Here is a 16,969-nt window from a genome sequence, read left to right as displayed (position 1 = left end):
ACATTACTGCTCAAAACGCGTAAACGACGTGTTTTGCATGACGCTTACGACATTTTCATGGGACCATCGTCGATAGACGAAATCGCAACACCCTACCTTCCTACGACTGAACCTACCTACGGTGAAGTTTCACTTCTGCCATGTGTTATTTGCACACACACACACCACACACACACACACACTTTTTTATTCAAAATCTAATGCTGTGTGGTGGAATCATGTTATGGCCCTCCGTAAATTATATATATATATATATATATTTTCATGTCACTAGGTCGGCAAACAAGCATACGGCTCATCCGATGGTAAGCGATTACCGTAGCTTATAGACGCCTGCAACACCAGAAGCATAGCAAGCGCGTTGCCGACCCAATCCCCAATCCCCCCAGGAGCTCTGGTCACCTTACTCACCAACAGGAACACAATACTGCTTGAAAACAGTATTATTTTGCTGTGATCTTCTGTAAGGTCGAGGTACTACCCCAGTCGGGCTGCTCCATATTTTGAGCAAGAAATCCCTACCTCAGTTGAATAATTAGTCATCCATATTTAAGTCCGTTTTTACAGAATTATAAACCTTATTTACTTGACTTAAATTAATTGCGATTTCAAATGGATTTTTTAGAGTATAAAAACTATCAAATAGTTTCAAAAAGGGTTACTATTGTTCGTAGCCCTAAAAACAATGATATAGTGAAATATTAATAAAAACTGTGTTTATGTAATTCGCACACACATACTTTTTATTTATTGATTTTATTTTTAACAAATGCTAGTCTTTTGAGTTCATTGATATAATTTAATTTCATTCATCATTTATTTGTCTCTTATAAAATTTTATATTTCGGAAAGTATTCCTATAAATCCTATCACATAGTATATATTTTATGTTACTATAATTAAAATAGTTTGTATAAAAATAACTTTTTATCATAATTTTAGATATCAATCATTTAATTGAATAAACAATAGATTTATATACTATATGATTTAATTACACGTAATTAATCCGTTTTTAAATAATCACGCGTTTCATAATAACATAATAAATATTTCTTACTTACCGCTTCTGTGTGTACCGGGTGCACAGCGAACAGCAAAGCGGCAAGCGCGGCGAACGGTCTCTGCAAGCGAGCGACAACCGCGCCCGCTCTAGCGACAAGCGCGCAACAAGCGGCGTGCAACGCGATGTTGCATGCATGCCACCACCACGCCGAAAGCCCGCATAATGCGAAGTTTAGCCTGAAATAAAAGTATCGTCTTGTATTTCTTTTTGTTTATGTGTATAACTTAAATAATATGAACATTTATGACAAAAATGGGGTTTGATATCAGCAGACGGTTACCTGAAATATTTATGCTAACAATATTATTACAAAGGTGAAAATTTTGTTGCTAATCTCAGGAACTATTAGTTCGAATCGATATCGATAAAATATGTTTGTGTTGGATAGCCCATTTACCGAGTAAAGCTATAGGCAAATTATTCGTGTGAAACCGCTGGGCACAGCTAATAGACAATGAGTTGCGTACAAAAGGTTTTCACGTTTAATTTATTTTGATTTTGTATGACAAGTCCGTTATTTATTTATTTTTTTAATTAAAAGCATTAAACCTAAGTTTTTGATTACATAGAACATAAATAAGCATTCCAGTGTTTGTGGAAATTCTGTTTGGTAAAATAGGAGATTACTTCGTATTACTGATATTAACTAAAAATGGCTTGAGAACACCTAAGGGAAAACTATTTTTCTCACGACTGTTCCATGAAGCCAGCTCTGTGAGCAATCTGGTAGTTTTAACATACGAAAGTTAAACCATAAAATGTTGTACACAAAAAGATCCTAAACTTTTGTAGTAAGTGTCCAGATTATACACTATTTTAGCCCTTCTTTGTGAATATTATTAATATCTACGCGAGCAAAGCCGCAGGCAACTGCTTGTTCTGTATAAAATTATTCCATGACCTAGTATTTTATATTATAAAGTGAAATAATTTCATTATTTCATTTTGTATTGTACCGTAAGCTGTTTTGAAGATGTTCAATTTAGCATTCGTTTCTATCTGGCTCGTGCCGTAATACTTTAAAACCGAGCTAAGACCAATAATGCAAGATAAGACCTAGATTAGGCACCATTTTGTTATTTAAGGTGTATTTATTTATTTATTTATTTATTTAACAATTTATGTACACTAGGAAAGCAAAAGGAAATAGCTCTTATAAACAATGCTGGTACAAAGGCACTACTTATCCCATGATGGAATCTCTTCCAGTAGTCCTGCTACAGGAAACTTATAAAACAGTCGCAAAATTAGCGTGTACAATCTAAACATATACATAATAAAAATATAATATAAATACATAATTATACAATATATAAATAAATACATAATAATTTATACACATGTAGATACAAATAATACGATACTTATACATACACGCATACACATATACGATACATAATATAATACATACGATAATAAATTCCAATACGCATAAGGACACTTAATTAAATTGATTTTAGACTAGGATTGATTAAGGTAGAATTTTCTAACTCTTTTCTTAAATAGCGATAGTGTTTTGCAATCGCGAATTTCATATGGTAGGGAATTCCAAAGTCTAACGGAATGTACAGTAAAGGAGTAAGAATAAAAATCGGTACGGTGGGTGGGCATCTGAAGAAGAGAACGTTTAAGTGATCTGCACTGAGAATCATCGTCGTGAGAGAAAGAAAAGCGGTCCCGTAGATACGAAGGAGAACGAGGATTAAAAAGAGTCTTAAAAAGGAAACAAAGTATTCTAAAATTTCTACGATGGCGGATAGGTAGCCATTGAAGCTGTTTACGAAAGTGACTTACATGATCATATTTTTTTAAGCCGAAAATGAAACGCAAGCATAAATTTTGTAGTCGCTCAAGTCTGTTAAGCAATTCTTCGGTGGTATCTAAGCAAGTGACATCGGCGTAATCAATGATCGGATGTATGAGAGTTTGCACAAGAGAAACTTTAGTCTTGAAGGGTAAAAAATTTTGTAGTGCTTTTAGAGAATGGAGCGAAAAGTATACCTTACGACTGATCTCATTGATATAAGCATTCCAGTTAAGATTGGAGTCAAAAACAACACCTAAGTTCTTAGCCGAGTCGGAAAAAGTAATAGGAACGCCGTTGATGGTAATAGGGGGTAGTTCAGCTATATCAAGTCGAGAGCGAATGCGTTTACTACCTACGATTAATGCTTTAGTCTTTCCCGGGTTAACAGTAAGACCGAAACTATCAGCCCACTCAGTAATACGCCTTAGATCATCATTGATGGAGATAATAGCAGACGCGACATCATGTAACTTACAATGGCGATAAATTTGCAGATCGTCAGCATATAAGTGGTATTTGGAAGATATGACCTTAGTGATCGAGTCAATAAAAACTGAAAAAAGAAGAGGGGAAAGTACGCCACCTTGGGGAACTCCCACAGTAAGGTTACACCAGTTGGAATACGATGTATTTACTTGAACACGCTGTGAACGATTCCGAAGATAGGATTCAAACCAGGCTAACGCGGATAAAGAAGTATTAATAGATTTTAGTACGCCAAGAAGGATATCGAAGTCGATAGAATTGAAAGCATTACTAAAATCAATAAGTATAAGGATTGTAAGCGATTTATTCTCCATGGCTAAGCGAATATCATCAGTTACGTCGATAAGAGCCGAAGTTGTGCTATGGCCTGGACGAAAGCCAGATTGATGTGAATTGAGAAGATCATTAGAGTATAAAAAGAAAGAGAACTGCTTGCGGACAATGCATTCAAAAACTTTAGAGAGAGTAGGCAATATGGAAATAGGTCGGAAATTAGCTAAAGAAGAAGGATTGGTAACTTTAGGCAAAGGAATAACATTCGCTTGTTTCCAGGCTTTCGGAAAGGTACTAGTGGTAAGAGAGTAGTTAAAAATATGGTTAAGAATCGGTAATAAGAATGGAAGAATCAGCGTAATCATTTTCAAACATAACTTGTCATTGCCAGCGGCCTGCGATGAAATTGAAAGGACTGCAGTTTTAATATCTGAATCAGTTATAGGTGTAAAGGAGAAAGGAGTATTGGACAATGGTAATTCTGATAAATATTTTAGAGTGCCTTTTTTGACGTTAGAACACAGTCTCGTAGGAGAATGGGAAAAAAAATTGTTGAGAGCATCTAAGTCAAAATCGCTAGGTGAAAGGATAGGTGATTTACCGATACCCACGGACTTAAGAAATTTCCACACGTTTGAAGTACTTCTATTTTGGAGAGAAGAGTGAAAATATTGACGTTTGGCGGCACGACAAAGACGGTTGCATCGATTACGAAGAATTTTGAATTTTTGGAGATTACTTCCGGAAGGACAAATTTTGAATTTCCTTTTAGCGCGATCTCTTAATGCCATTTGCTCCTTAATAGTATCGGAAAGCCAGGGAGCGGGATTATGCTTGACTTTGGTTCTTTTAAGTGGTGCATGACGATCATAAAGGTCTAAAATCTTCGCATTAAGGTTTTTAACTTTTTCGTCGATACTGATGCCACTCAATACATCAGACCAATCAATATTCGAAGCATCACTTTCCAGCGCCTCCTGGTTAATATTCTTGTAGCTACGTCGAAAGATTACTTGAGGTATACGTTTAGGGGGACGCACACGATAGGACAGGAAAAGTAGATCGTGATAAGAAAAAGAAGCAGAAAGTTGGCCATGAACTGGAACATTATCAATTGAAGATACAATCATTAAATCTAAAAGAGAAGGGGTGCAATCAGGAAAATGATGAGTTGCAGCAGTGGGTAAGAGATGAAGATTGTAAGATGATAGTAAGGCACGTAGTTTACGAGCACGAAGGTTATCTTTCATTAGGCAAGTGTTGAAATCACCCATTATAATGACATGCTGGTAAATGGTGCGGTAATTGTTAAGGATAGTATCAAATCCATTAAAATAATCAATATTAAGATTCGGGCAATAAAAGACTGTAAGTAATAGTTTGCTATGGTGTAAAAATAATTCAACAGCTAGGTGTTCAGCTGATTCTGAATAAGTTGAAGGAGACGTGTCGACGACCGTATACTTAATTTCAGAACGAAGATAGATAGCCACCCCTCCGCCCCCCTTACCAACTCTGTCATTGCGAATCAGTACATATCCTGGTATTGCGAATTGATTAGATAGGAGCGATGGTTTTAAAAATGATTCTGAAATTAAGATCGCATCAATAGAATCACTACTGAAGGAAGCCAGTATATCTGAATAATGGCTGGGAACACTTTGTGCATTAATATGCACTACATTTAGAAAAGAGCGATAATCACAGAATACCGACGATAGTTGATCACATAATGTATAAGGCGAAGAAGATATACTGTTTACACTTTTAAAACTGCTGGATGAAGAACATGAGAAAAAACTATCATCAAGATCGTATATATAATTAGTATCCATATATAACGTATTGGGACGAATAATATATGATTAACAACACGTAAAATTAAATATAATAAATATACAATAAGAATAATAAATAAAAAATATACTTTAATACAACTCAAAGCACAACAGTAATGTAATAACTCACCACTCATGCAAGAGAGGATAAAAAAAAAAACACATTAAAAATAATTACCTAAAATAAACCAAGATCAGCATCAGATGGAAAAAGCATTAATTATACTCAAAACAATTTTACAATAACAAAATTAAAAAAAAAAAAAATATATATATATATAAAGAGAAAAGTTACAAATATAGCTAAATCATAATACCTAGCAGCTATAATATTAGGAACAATTACAGCATTAATTATACTCAAAACAAATATATATGAACAAAGTTTAAAAAAAAAAAATAAAAAAAAAAAAAAAATAACAAACAAATAAAATATAAAAGAAAAGTTACAAATATAGCTGAACCATAATGCGTAGCAGTACAGAGTATTAGGAAATATTACAACTTGGTACTTTAATTTACATGAACAAAATAAAAAACAAAACACATAATAATAATTAAAATATAAAAGAAAAGTAGCAGTATAATAATAGGAAATATTACAACTAGACTTATATTATCAATAATTGCAAGAAAGAAAAATAAAAAAAAAAATAAACATATAGGACGGTCAGTGTCACTATTTAAAAAAAGGTAAAACAAACAATGCCAACAGGCGTACTGACAGCAGTCGAATGTCAACCACTCAACATATAGAAATAAAAGCCAAAACAAAGTATAAATTAAATACATAGTAAAATTTAAACCACCGACTTAAACAATGTTTGGATTCTAAAGTACCTACATATATATTTTCTAAATACCGACCTTGTAATACAAATAAAAAATATCTAACAAGTAATGACGACACAAACTCCGTCTAAGCACACTATTTACGTCGATTGGATCTAGTTGTTTTAGCACTTTTAGAGTCAGATACATGCACAGGAACAATAGGAACATTAGCATCGCCGCTACCAACTGGAAATTTGGAGATAATATCTTGAAGGGAGGCCATGGTTTCGATTTTACGTCGTGATTTGTCGGGAAGATTAATAACTATCCTTCCCTCAGTTGACCAACAATTTTTGATTCCGAAATGTTTACGAGCCAATAGGAAAATCTGATGTCTAGTTTTGGTTAAAAACTCCGAAATGGTGATACCAGTGCCTTTAAGTAATGTCTTAGCATCCCAAACTGCCTGCCTGGGATCAAGGGCAGTGAACCTGACTAAGACAGGTCTTGATTTAGCTTGCGCAGAGACACCAAGACGATGACAGACTTGAAGATCGCTCTTTGGAATATCAGGCAGTTTTAATTGTTCGGCTATTACCTGGTATATTACCTCAGGAAGCTTTTCATTATGTTTTTCTTCAATGCCGTGGAAGAGAAGGACCTTTTTTCTCATGATCATCTCATGTCTATCAAGTCCTAGCGAGAGAGATTCTAATTGTGATTTTATATTATTAAATAATTGCCAGATCATCGATTTAAAATCATAAAAATCCTGGGACAGCATGGTAACATCAGTATGCACAGATGATCCTTCTGCTACATTCTGTAGTTTCCTTTCATACTCCTGCATACGTGTTTCAAACAGCTTACCCAGAGCTTCTAGGTTGTATGAATCCATAGTAAAATAATCGGTAAAAAGAAGAAGTGATTCTTGATAATAATTTGACAGGAAAATTTATTAAGATAATGAGTATCGGTGAGTTACACAAACAATCAACACATAATCTTGCCAAAAAAATGTAAATAAACTATATAAAGTAAATAAAAATTTAGGAGCACACTAAAATTGCTTCTTATTTCTGTGACTACCCACAGTAAACTGTATTTCGTAAGGAATGTCGCTAACTTATTTTCTTAATTTAATAAAAGCTGAGAGCAAAACTTATTTATTTTATGATTAACGTAATTTGAGGATTTGCGGTCTGAATCGAGGGATTATTAAATTTACAGTAAGAAATTGTAAATGGTTGAAATATAGGATATAATGGAACAATGACAGAAGAATAAGTTTTACATTAAAAATTCATAACCGAATCAAAGCATTGACGCTATACTCAATAAATACAGTTCATATTCCCTGTCTTCTATTAATGTAACAGAACTACATTCCTAGTTAAGATACGAACGCAAACATTAATTGGTATGGACTTAATTATTAATAAAATATACACCGGGGATCAGAGCTACGTTCAAAATTTTGTCGAATTGCACAGACATCACTGTGGACATTGAATATTGATATAAAGTTATTTGACTTCCCCTTGAGATATCTTTTGCCGGGATATACTCCGCTAAATTTAAATATGTAATATCAGGAGTTTTACTGCTGCGTTTAGTTACGGGATCTAGTGTACAATTGAAGAAAAATTTCTTTACGCACAATTGATTTGGGGAGTTAGGTGATGAATGTGTGACGAGCGTGTTACGAATAGTGTGATCAGACGAAGTGAACGGATGTTGAGGAGGAGATATAAGTTAGAGAAGATAAGAAAAGAGAGAGTTGGATTTCGTAAGTTTTATTGTGTTGTCTAAAGGTGTACGGTTACTGTGTTGTCTAAAGTACACTCATTTTTTTTTAGTTTTAATGTGTGCTTATACAGTTTCTTCACTTATTGTTGGTTTATTTAGTCCGTGTGATGTACTTTTAATTAATCCACAAAATAAACAATAATTGTTGCATAAAGACGTATAACATACTCAAATTCAGTGCAAAAGAGAGTGCAAAATATCAAGCAAAGATAGTAATTTTTGCTATAATTGTGTTTGCAGGCAGACGAAGAAAAACCAACTTCAATTATATCGACAAGTAATACAACGTAGGTAGACAAAAAATTGTCAAGTAAATCCGCATTATCAAAGATTACTTCAAAAGTCGTAATCAGATCTCGCTGAAATTTAAATGTGACCAGATGATAAACATCGGCTTTCGATTAAATGAAAAATCATCAAAATCGGTACACCCAGTAAAAAGTTATACGGATTTTCGACAGTTTCCCTCGATTTCTTTGGGATCCCATCATCAGATCCTGGTTTCCTTATCATGGTACCAAACTAGGGATATCTCCTTTCCGACAAAAAAGGAACGACGGAGTTATCCCCAAACATACATTATATATATATATATATATATATATATATACGGTCGAATTGAGTAACCTCCTCCTTTTTTGAAGTGGGTTAAAAAAATGTAATTTGATCATATGGATTGGTATATTTATGTTACATTCTATGTATTTATAATTTGCAAAATTGCAGGCGTCTTTAAAAATGCATAAAATCTTAAATTCGAAACATTTAAAATGTTTTGCGCAAGAAATTCTAAAATTCAAGGAAAAGACGGTACAAAACTTAAGGCTCTGCGTCCTAAATTTTGCGCTTCCAAGGATGTATGGGCGACATCTTTAATGGGCCTTGCATTGTCTGTCGCAGAGCTCTAATGGTTTTGTGGCTAAAACAGAGATTTTCTTAATGCTAAAATTGCTTTCCGTGAGAAATGTCGCCTTAAACTTAAGAGGACAGATACAATAGTGAACGCTTAGGAATAATTGAAAGACAAGGACTCAAATATATAAAGTAAAAGTTCACTCGAAATTTTTTAACTATTTAAAACGTTCCTTTATTTAGAAATTGGATGTAATTTAACTACATAGAACTTATTGTAATTTTGTCCATGTTATTTCAGACACCAAATTTATTTTTAAGCCAAAGTAGTGGCTACATATTACAATGTAAAATATTTTCCAGTATAGTATTCCAGTAAGTATTCAAAGAACAGTGACAGTATGTTTTATTTGACAGAGGGAATCAACATTATTTTTGTATTTTCATTAAAGAAATATGAACAAAGCAACTGAAGTAGGGCACAGTAGGAAATTTCCTGCTCAAATATGGAGCAGATCGACTGGAGTAGTACCTCGACCTTACAAAAGATCAGAGTTAAATGATACTGTTTTCAAGCAGTGCTGCGTTCCTGTGTTCAGTAAGGTTACCAGAACTCCTGGGGATTGGAGATAGGGTCGCGCTTGCGATGCTTCTGGTGTTGTAGGCGTCTATGAGCTACGGTAATCGCTTACCATCAGGTGAGCTGTACGTTTGTTTGTTGACCAAGCAACATATAAAAAAACAACAGTAAAATTTCAAACACAAATAATTATAGTTCCATCAACTATTACACCCTAAACTTGGCAGCGTATCTAATAATGCACATTTTATTTAAAAAAAATCTGCTGGGTTACAGCGATTGTTTTATAATATATTTTTGTCATATAATGGTAGCATGAGTTATAAACTTTCTACCAATAAATATATTTTTGTGCCCTGGTTACACAATTTGACAATAGCTTGCAAGATCTCGGACCCTGCGCGTGCGGCTACGAGGCTCAAGGCAAGAATTCACTAAATTTTCTTATTTTGCTTATTTAGGCAGTAGCTAATGTATTTATTTTATAGTTCAATAATTGAACTATAGGTTTTAATTTGTATCTGATAGTAAATAGTTTAATTTCCTGGTAAAATACAGACGTCTTTGCTGATGTATCCATAAATGCACATTGCCAGGTTCATTGACGGATTACATTGATTTTGTCGTGTGCACTTAGAGATACATTGCCATGTTATGAATATTATTGCTTGGGAGTGGTAATGTGCATTTTTGGATGCATTGCCAGTGATTCGGTGAAATAAATAAATACATTTTTTTATCTTTTTCTTGACATAATTAATAAAATAAACACTATTTAGTTAATTAAGTCTTGTTTGAATCTTCTACGTTGTTTTATCATTAAATAATTTCATGGTTTGCAATCAATCACAAGATCTCAGCGAATTTTGGCATTAGTAACTAAGCCAGGAGCAGATTCATATTTAGAAAAAAGCGAAACTTCGGAAGACGAATTGAAACTTCCTGCACATATATCTGATTCTGACAGCTCACCTGTTCCATCTAAAGCTCCATCGTCAGAAAACTTACATTTGCTTTTAGACAATGATAGCGAAACAGAAGAAAATGTAGTATCAACTAAAGATGGAAATCAATCAGTCGTTCTACCTACATCGACTTCGTCTTGTCCTGATGTTACTACGTGTAGTCCACTGGCTCCAACACATTCACCTCTGACTCCATTAGTACAGTCTAATTCTCCAGCTGCTCGAAATGTACAGTTCCAACATAATGTAGCAGTTTCTGACATAAATCCACACTTACCATCAGTTGCAACAAATAGCTTGAGCAGTTGTCCGGCCGTTTCCTCTTCTAATGCAACTCAGTCCGGATTTAAAAAAATCTACAGTTGTCATAAAAAAACCTTTAAACAAAAAACCTAGGTAAAAAATGGACAACCCAACATTTTCGTGGGAATGCAGAAATCGAAAAATATTTAGCAAACCTCCTAATACACAGTCTCCTGCAGAATATTTTCCTATCTTCCTATCTGACGATATAATACAAATGATGGTGGAACAAACGACCTTGTACCATTTCCAATTAAAAGGTACATTGTTGGCGTACAATACTACTGACTATTGGTCAGCCTTTTTAAGATTCGATAAAGTAGCTGATGTAATGAGCATTAAACGGTTCCAGCAAATTCGAAGATATCTGCATTTTGCAGATAATCTACGAGACAACGGTGATCGATATTACAAAATCCGACCATTTCTTGAAAGTGTTCGTCTTAGTTGTTTGATAGTCGATTTATGACGGAAGGTCGTAGGAAGAAGGAAGGTAGAAGCCACAGAAAACACATTTTATGTGTGCCATGATAGAAAAAGTACGTTAATTTTTTAAGTTTTGTTTTGTAATTGTTCTGACGTGAAAAAAGATGTTAATAAGCATTATTATTCTTCATACTTCATGTTTAAAAAGTCATGTCATATTAAAGTACTTTGTCTTAAAAAAAAATATTTTTCTCTCTTCCCTAGGCAATGTATCCTTAAGGACACACATTGATTTTCAAATAAAATGTAGAAGACTTGGCAATGTATCTTATAAGATACATGCTATATATCATAATATATAAAAAAATATTTTTTTTTTAGATTTTTCTCATATATTATTATGCCTTATTAACTATATAGATTAAAAAAAAATATGATAAATCGATCACTTTTATCGCTGCCAAGTTTAGGGTTAAAACCATCCTCAAAATTATTACCTCAAACGAACAAATAAATAAAAACATCCAAATTTTCTCGAAATTTTTTCTAAATGCAGCAAAGTCTCGAGTGGCGCGTTTAACATAGTTTCAGAAGATTTCCCTTTTGTCCCCAGTAAGCGTCTGGTGCTTAACATTTTGTTGATGTCAAAACGATATATGTGAGATATGCAGCCGGGGGCGATGGAACAAAACCCGCTCGGGAGATAGCTGTGATGTCGTGACGTTTTATTTTAAGACGTCTAATTTTATGTTCCTCTTCACTTGAACATGATATTCAAAGGGGCTTTCATCTTTTCCTTTATATGACCCGTTTGCTTGGATGGTATATTGTTTATGAAATGTTTTGTTATATTTAACTATAGTTTGTATATTTAAGTACATATTGTTAATACAATTTAATGATTTCTATTTTCAAATATAGTATAGTGCGCAAATCATTCTATCGCGATACAGTTGAACAAATCGTGTCTTAATTGAAAAAAAAATATTTAAGTAAGCTAAATTTCCATACCCATACTATGGCAGAATTAGTTCTACGTTATTACTAAACATGAGATGAATTGCAAACAGAAAATAATTCGAAAAGTTATGTTATTGAATAGACTATTACCACTGGTTAGAAATTTACTTGACTATACTTATTATTAATTCAGATTTACATATAATAAACGTAATTAATTAATATAATTAGTAGAATAAGAAGAAGAAGAAGAAATATACTTTACTCTGCATACAAGTTAACATAAAATAGGTATCTTAAAAATAAAACTTTTTTTTTTATGTCACTAGGTCGGCAATCAAGCTTACGGCTCACCTGATGGTAAGCGATTACCGTAGCTTATAGACACCTGCAATACCAGAAGCATCGCAAACGCGTTGCCGACCCAATCCCCAATCCCCCCAGGAGCTCTGGTCACCTTACTCACCAACAGGAATACAATACTGCTTGAAAACAGTATTATTTTGCTGTGATCTTCTGTAAGGTCGAGGTACTACCCCAGTCAGGCTGCTCCGTATTTTGAGCAGGAAATTCCTGCCGTGCCCTACCTCGTGCCTTACAAAATAATATTATGCACAAAGGCATTATTTGGTTAAATCTCAGGCAAGTATTTGATTATCAACTAAATTTTTCAATCTTAATTCGAGATAAAATTAATCCTCTGTATCAAGAACATAACTCGGACAGACCACTTAACATTTGACAATCGAAAAAAATTCGATTATGACCCGTCAAAGGGCTCTTTTGATATGTTAAGTGAGATTGGGGTTGCCAGTAGAGGACATCTAGGTGGACTGTTTTTGACCTTCGATTAGGTCAAAGGTTGGGAGTGAAATATGTCTTACAAAATAAGAACGAATTATGAGTAGTTAAGTACTTTGCGGTATTTATGTTACGGCAAATATTTACATCTTGAACGCATACTTTACTTTCAGGATAAGTTTTTGGCTTAACAATATATTATGCTACTTTAAAGTGCTGTACCGTAGTTATGAAGGTTATATATACTATATATACTATATACTATATATATATTGCTAAACATAAACCTTCTACATAGATATCTAATTTTTGTTATCATGCGTCGCTAAACATTTCCATTTTGGTGGATCTGTCCATACTATTTTTAAAGAACTTGTTCCAAAAGTACGGAGCAGTAACGACCAACAGGTGGTCGTTAGTGATTCAAACTATGTAAACCGACCGTTATTTCATCAGTTTTATGACATTTTGAGGCGTATAGTAGTAGTAAGCCGGTTGCTTGTAAAATCGTTGGAACTTTGTACAACTAAGCTATTGTTAGTCTCTCGCTATTATGACACATAGGTTAATGTTTTTTTTATGCATCATTATATCAAATTTTTGAGAGACTACTTGCATTATACTACCGCTACCTTATAATATTGGCATTAATTAATTACTACTCTTCTTTTAGAACAAATGACCGTGTGTGAATGTTAAATACAATAATTTTATGTGGAAACTTGATTGATTACTATTACTTTTTTCTTTTTTTATGTGCAATTGTTGTAATAATTGTATGTTTTTCAAATAAACTAAATTAATTTAATGATATATATTTCTTCCCAATCTAAATATGTTAACTAGAAAATAAATAACAGCTTACACGAGATCCATATTTCTCTTTATGTATTTAATAACAATATCATTACCAATGTTAAGATGATGGCTATTAAATAAAATACGTTTGCCACATGTGCGTTTAAGATATCATTAAACGCGGTACTATCAGCCTGCGCCTAATAGCGCTGTGTCGTAAACTCAACTTGTTTATAATACCCTCGTCTTAATAAAGTCATCTCCGAAACTCAGCTGAATCCATCCTGACGTATGATTGACGCGTGTGTTATCTCGCGGTATAGTTCGGGAGTCAGAAGGAGATTTACAGTCAATATGTATATTTTATTAATAAATAATAATAATAACTAAATAAGTTACAATTTTACGCAAATAAAATAAAAACAAAGTTTAAACATATTTTATGCCATCTGGCTCAGTTGTTTGCTTGCCAGTTCCGTTAGTATATATTCCTGTTGTAATCTTGAAATTATTATATTTGTTATAATCATGATTTCTTTTAACTAAATTATTGCGCAAAAAAACTGTAGGAATTATACAATTTTTAACCACATCAATGCGCAATAGAAAGGTAAAGATATATTCACGATCTTTCACTAAAAATTTTATGATTTAATGGACCAAGAAATTAAGAGAAAAATTTTTTTTTTAGACAAGAACATGAAAAGATTTTGTCGCTAGCCTAGGCTAGAATCAGTAACATTTTGGTGCCACATCCGTTAGCTTGATAAATTAGTAATATTTTTCTTTTTTTTTCTGACGCAGTCACGTAATTGAATAATAATTATTTTGTTCTGCTAACGAATAAACCCGATATCAATTACTTCGACCGAATACATTGTAGTTAGACAAAAAGCTAGTCAATTAAATACGCATTATTAGAGACCACTCAAAAAGTACTTATTGGATCTCAATTAAACTTAAATGGGACCAGGTGCAAAAGCACCATCTTTCGGTTAAAAAAAATCGTCGCAATCTATCCAACCATACATACAGTTGGATTGAGAACCTCCTCTATTTTTGAAGCCGGTTAAAAAAGTGAAAACGCATTAATGAAATAGATACGGCATTTTATACTATCGTCTCCCTGTCTATATTTAGCGTGTTCTTTACGAGTGATGAGGGAGGCGTGCTCCTCAATCAAGGGAGGAATTTATATGATTTCAACGTTGTATAATTTATAACATACTATATAGTTTCAGTGTATTTCAGACCAAAAAATCGATGGATGGATTGTATGAGTGAGGATATGAGAAAGAAAAGAGTAAGCGCTGAAGCGACGAATAATAGAGAGGAATGGAAGAGGAAAACATGTGCCGACCCTACACAAGTGGGATAAGGGCAGGAAGATGATGACAGAGTAGAAAATAATTTGTTGGTAATGTAGAATTTGACCTGGCTCCGATGGTTTATAAAGAGCTAAGACTGTCCATGAAAGTTTTTCTTATAGTCAGCGCCAAAGAAATGTTGTGACTATACTAGTTTATAGATTATTAACAGCTAAGGTAAAAATTAAACATTACGATACAAACCCACCAACCTGGAAGAGACCCATAATTACGCTTCAGCCTGTAATATCCCACTACTGGGTATAGGCCTCTTTCCCCATGTAGAGGAAGGATCAGAGCGTAATCCGCCACGCTGCTCCAATGCGGGTTGGCGGATATATTTCCTACTATGAGTAACGATCGCTATCAGGTGTACATGATAACAATCGGGACCGACGGCTTAACGCGCTCTCCGAGGCACGGTGAGGAGACCCACAAGGACTGCACAAACACCCAGACCACGGCAAACACCTGTATGGCCAATACAAATGTTTGTCACGTACGGGGATCGAACCCGCAACCGCCAGCGCAACAGGTACTCGTACAATCAATGGATGTGACCGTTGCGCCAACGCTTCGTCGACTTATAATTAGCAAGCCTCGTTCATAGAAAACCAAATAATTTCCTTCGTATGAGGAGAAAGATGTGCAAAGTGGTCGCACGCACACACGCAAAGGTTAAATGACATTGGCAAAAGCACACACAGCAGTCCCCATTGATATATATTTACTTCTGTGTCTGTGGTCCAAACCACTCACTATACAAGAGGACACGCTCAAACCACAAATTATGATATTTATGGTGATTACAAATGTCTGTTATGCTGCGCCCACGTTATCAATGTATAGGTAATTTTTGAATATTCGACAATCTCGGTAATGTGTTATTTTAAATAAATAGTTTAAAAAGGATTTAACTCTTTTTTTTGTAGGCTAAAAATAGACACTTAAAACTATTCTAAAATAGCCTATATTCAATTAATATTCAGTTCACAAGTTAAAACTAATTAAAGTAGATTAAAAATCGCAGATGTGGAAAATGGTTTTAAAATTACCTTTAAAAAGGACTCCAATGGTAAAAGTCACGATATCGTCTAAAAATTTGTGTGTTAGACTCCGATCTTATGCGAGTATAGAAACTTTAACTTAATAAATTTTTATCGTAATTAAAAAAGTGTTAGAACGTTTTCATAAGGTTTAATCTGTGTGTAGAAACTTTTTGTAACGAGCTGTTAGCCGTTTTAAGCATGAAAAGAAGCGGACCGTTGGCTTTGAGTGTATTTTTATATGCATGAGAAGTCAAACGCCTTGGGAGTGTAAACATATAAATACTGCTCAATGATTTCAGAGCCGTAAGAAAGGAACATTAAAAGATTTTTTTAAAAGTAAGGGTTAAATAAAGTTTGATATTTAGGAGTTTAAATTAATACAAGAGTATGAATTTAAATTTTGTTTTTTTTTTAATATATGTTACAGCCAGTACATGTAGTGCGCTTGAAGTAGCACTTGACGAAAAAAAAAAATGTTTTCGATTTTCGAAAAAATAGTTAAATTTGATTTTTTTTTTTTTATAAAAACTTGTATACATTATCAACAGTCATGCGATAACAGCGTTATAAAAAATAGATGTGGGTGTGTGTATGTGTGTGTGTCGACTATGAAAAAAAAAGAAAAAAAAAAAACAATGTTTAAATAGTTATAAATTCCAACGCATTTCCACATAAAAAAGGCGCTCACAACGAAAGCACCAGTAATTCGTGTTAGCAGGAGTTATATCTCTAACAATGCTGCGGCACTCTAACTTTATATTATGGTAAGTACATTTTATCTGGAACTGGACCTCATTACTCCCCATTACTATGAG

General features: G+C 33.8%; 1 protein-coding gene across 1 annotated transcript in view; it reads right to left on the bottom strand.

Annotated features, from left to right (window-relative positions):
* Positions 1 to 661: 661 nt before the first annotated feature.
* Positions 662 to 16,969, bottom strand: part of LOC123670467 (protein O-mannosyl-transferase TMTC1-like) — a 68,208-nt gene continuing 51,900 nt past the window's right edge. Inside the window, exons 2-3 of the mRNA XM_045603961.1 lie at positions 1,065 to 1,242; positions 662 to 676 (exon numbers count right to left, since the gene is read on the bottom strand). Of these exons, the coding sequence (XP_045459917.1) occupies positions 662 to 676; positions 1,065 to 1,242 (193 nt within the window). The remainder of the gene's footprint in view (positions 677 to 1,064; positions 1,243 to 16,969) is intronic.

Source organism: Melitaea cinxia, chromosome 4, assembly GCF_905220565.1.
Source record: "Melitaea cinxia chromosome 4, ilMelCinx1.1, whole genome shotgun sequence".
NCBI lineage: Eukaryota > Metazoa > Arthropoda > Insecta > Lepidoptera > Nymphalidae > Melitaea > Melitaea cinxia.
Note: the sequence above shows the minus strand (reverse complement) of the source record. Positions and strands in the feature narration are given on the sequence as shown.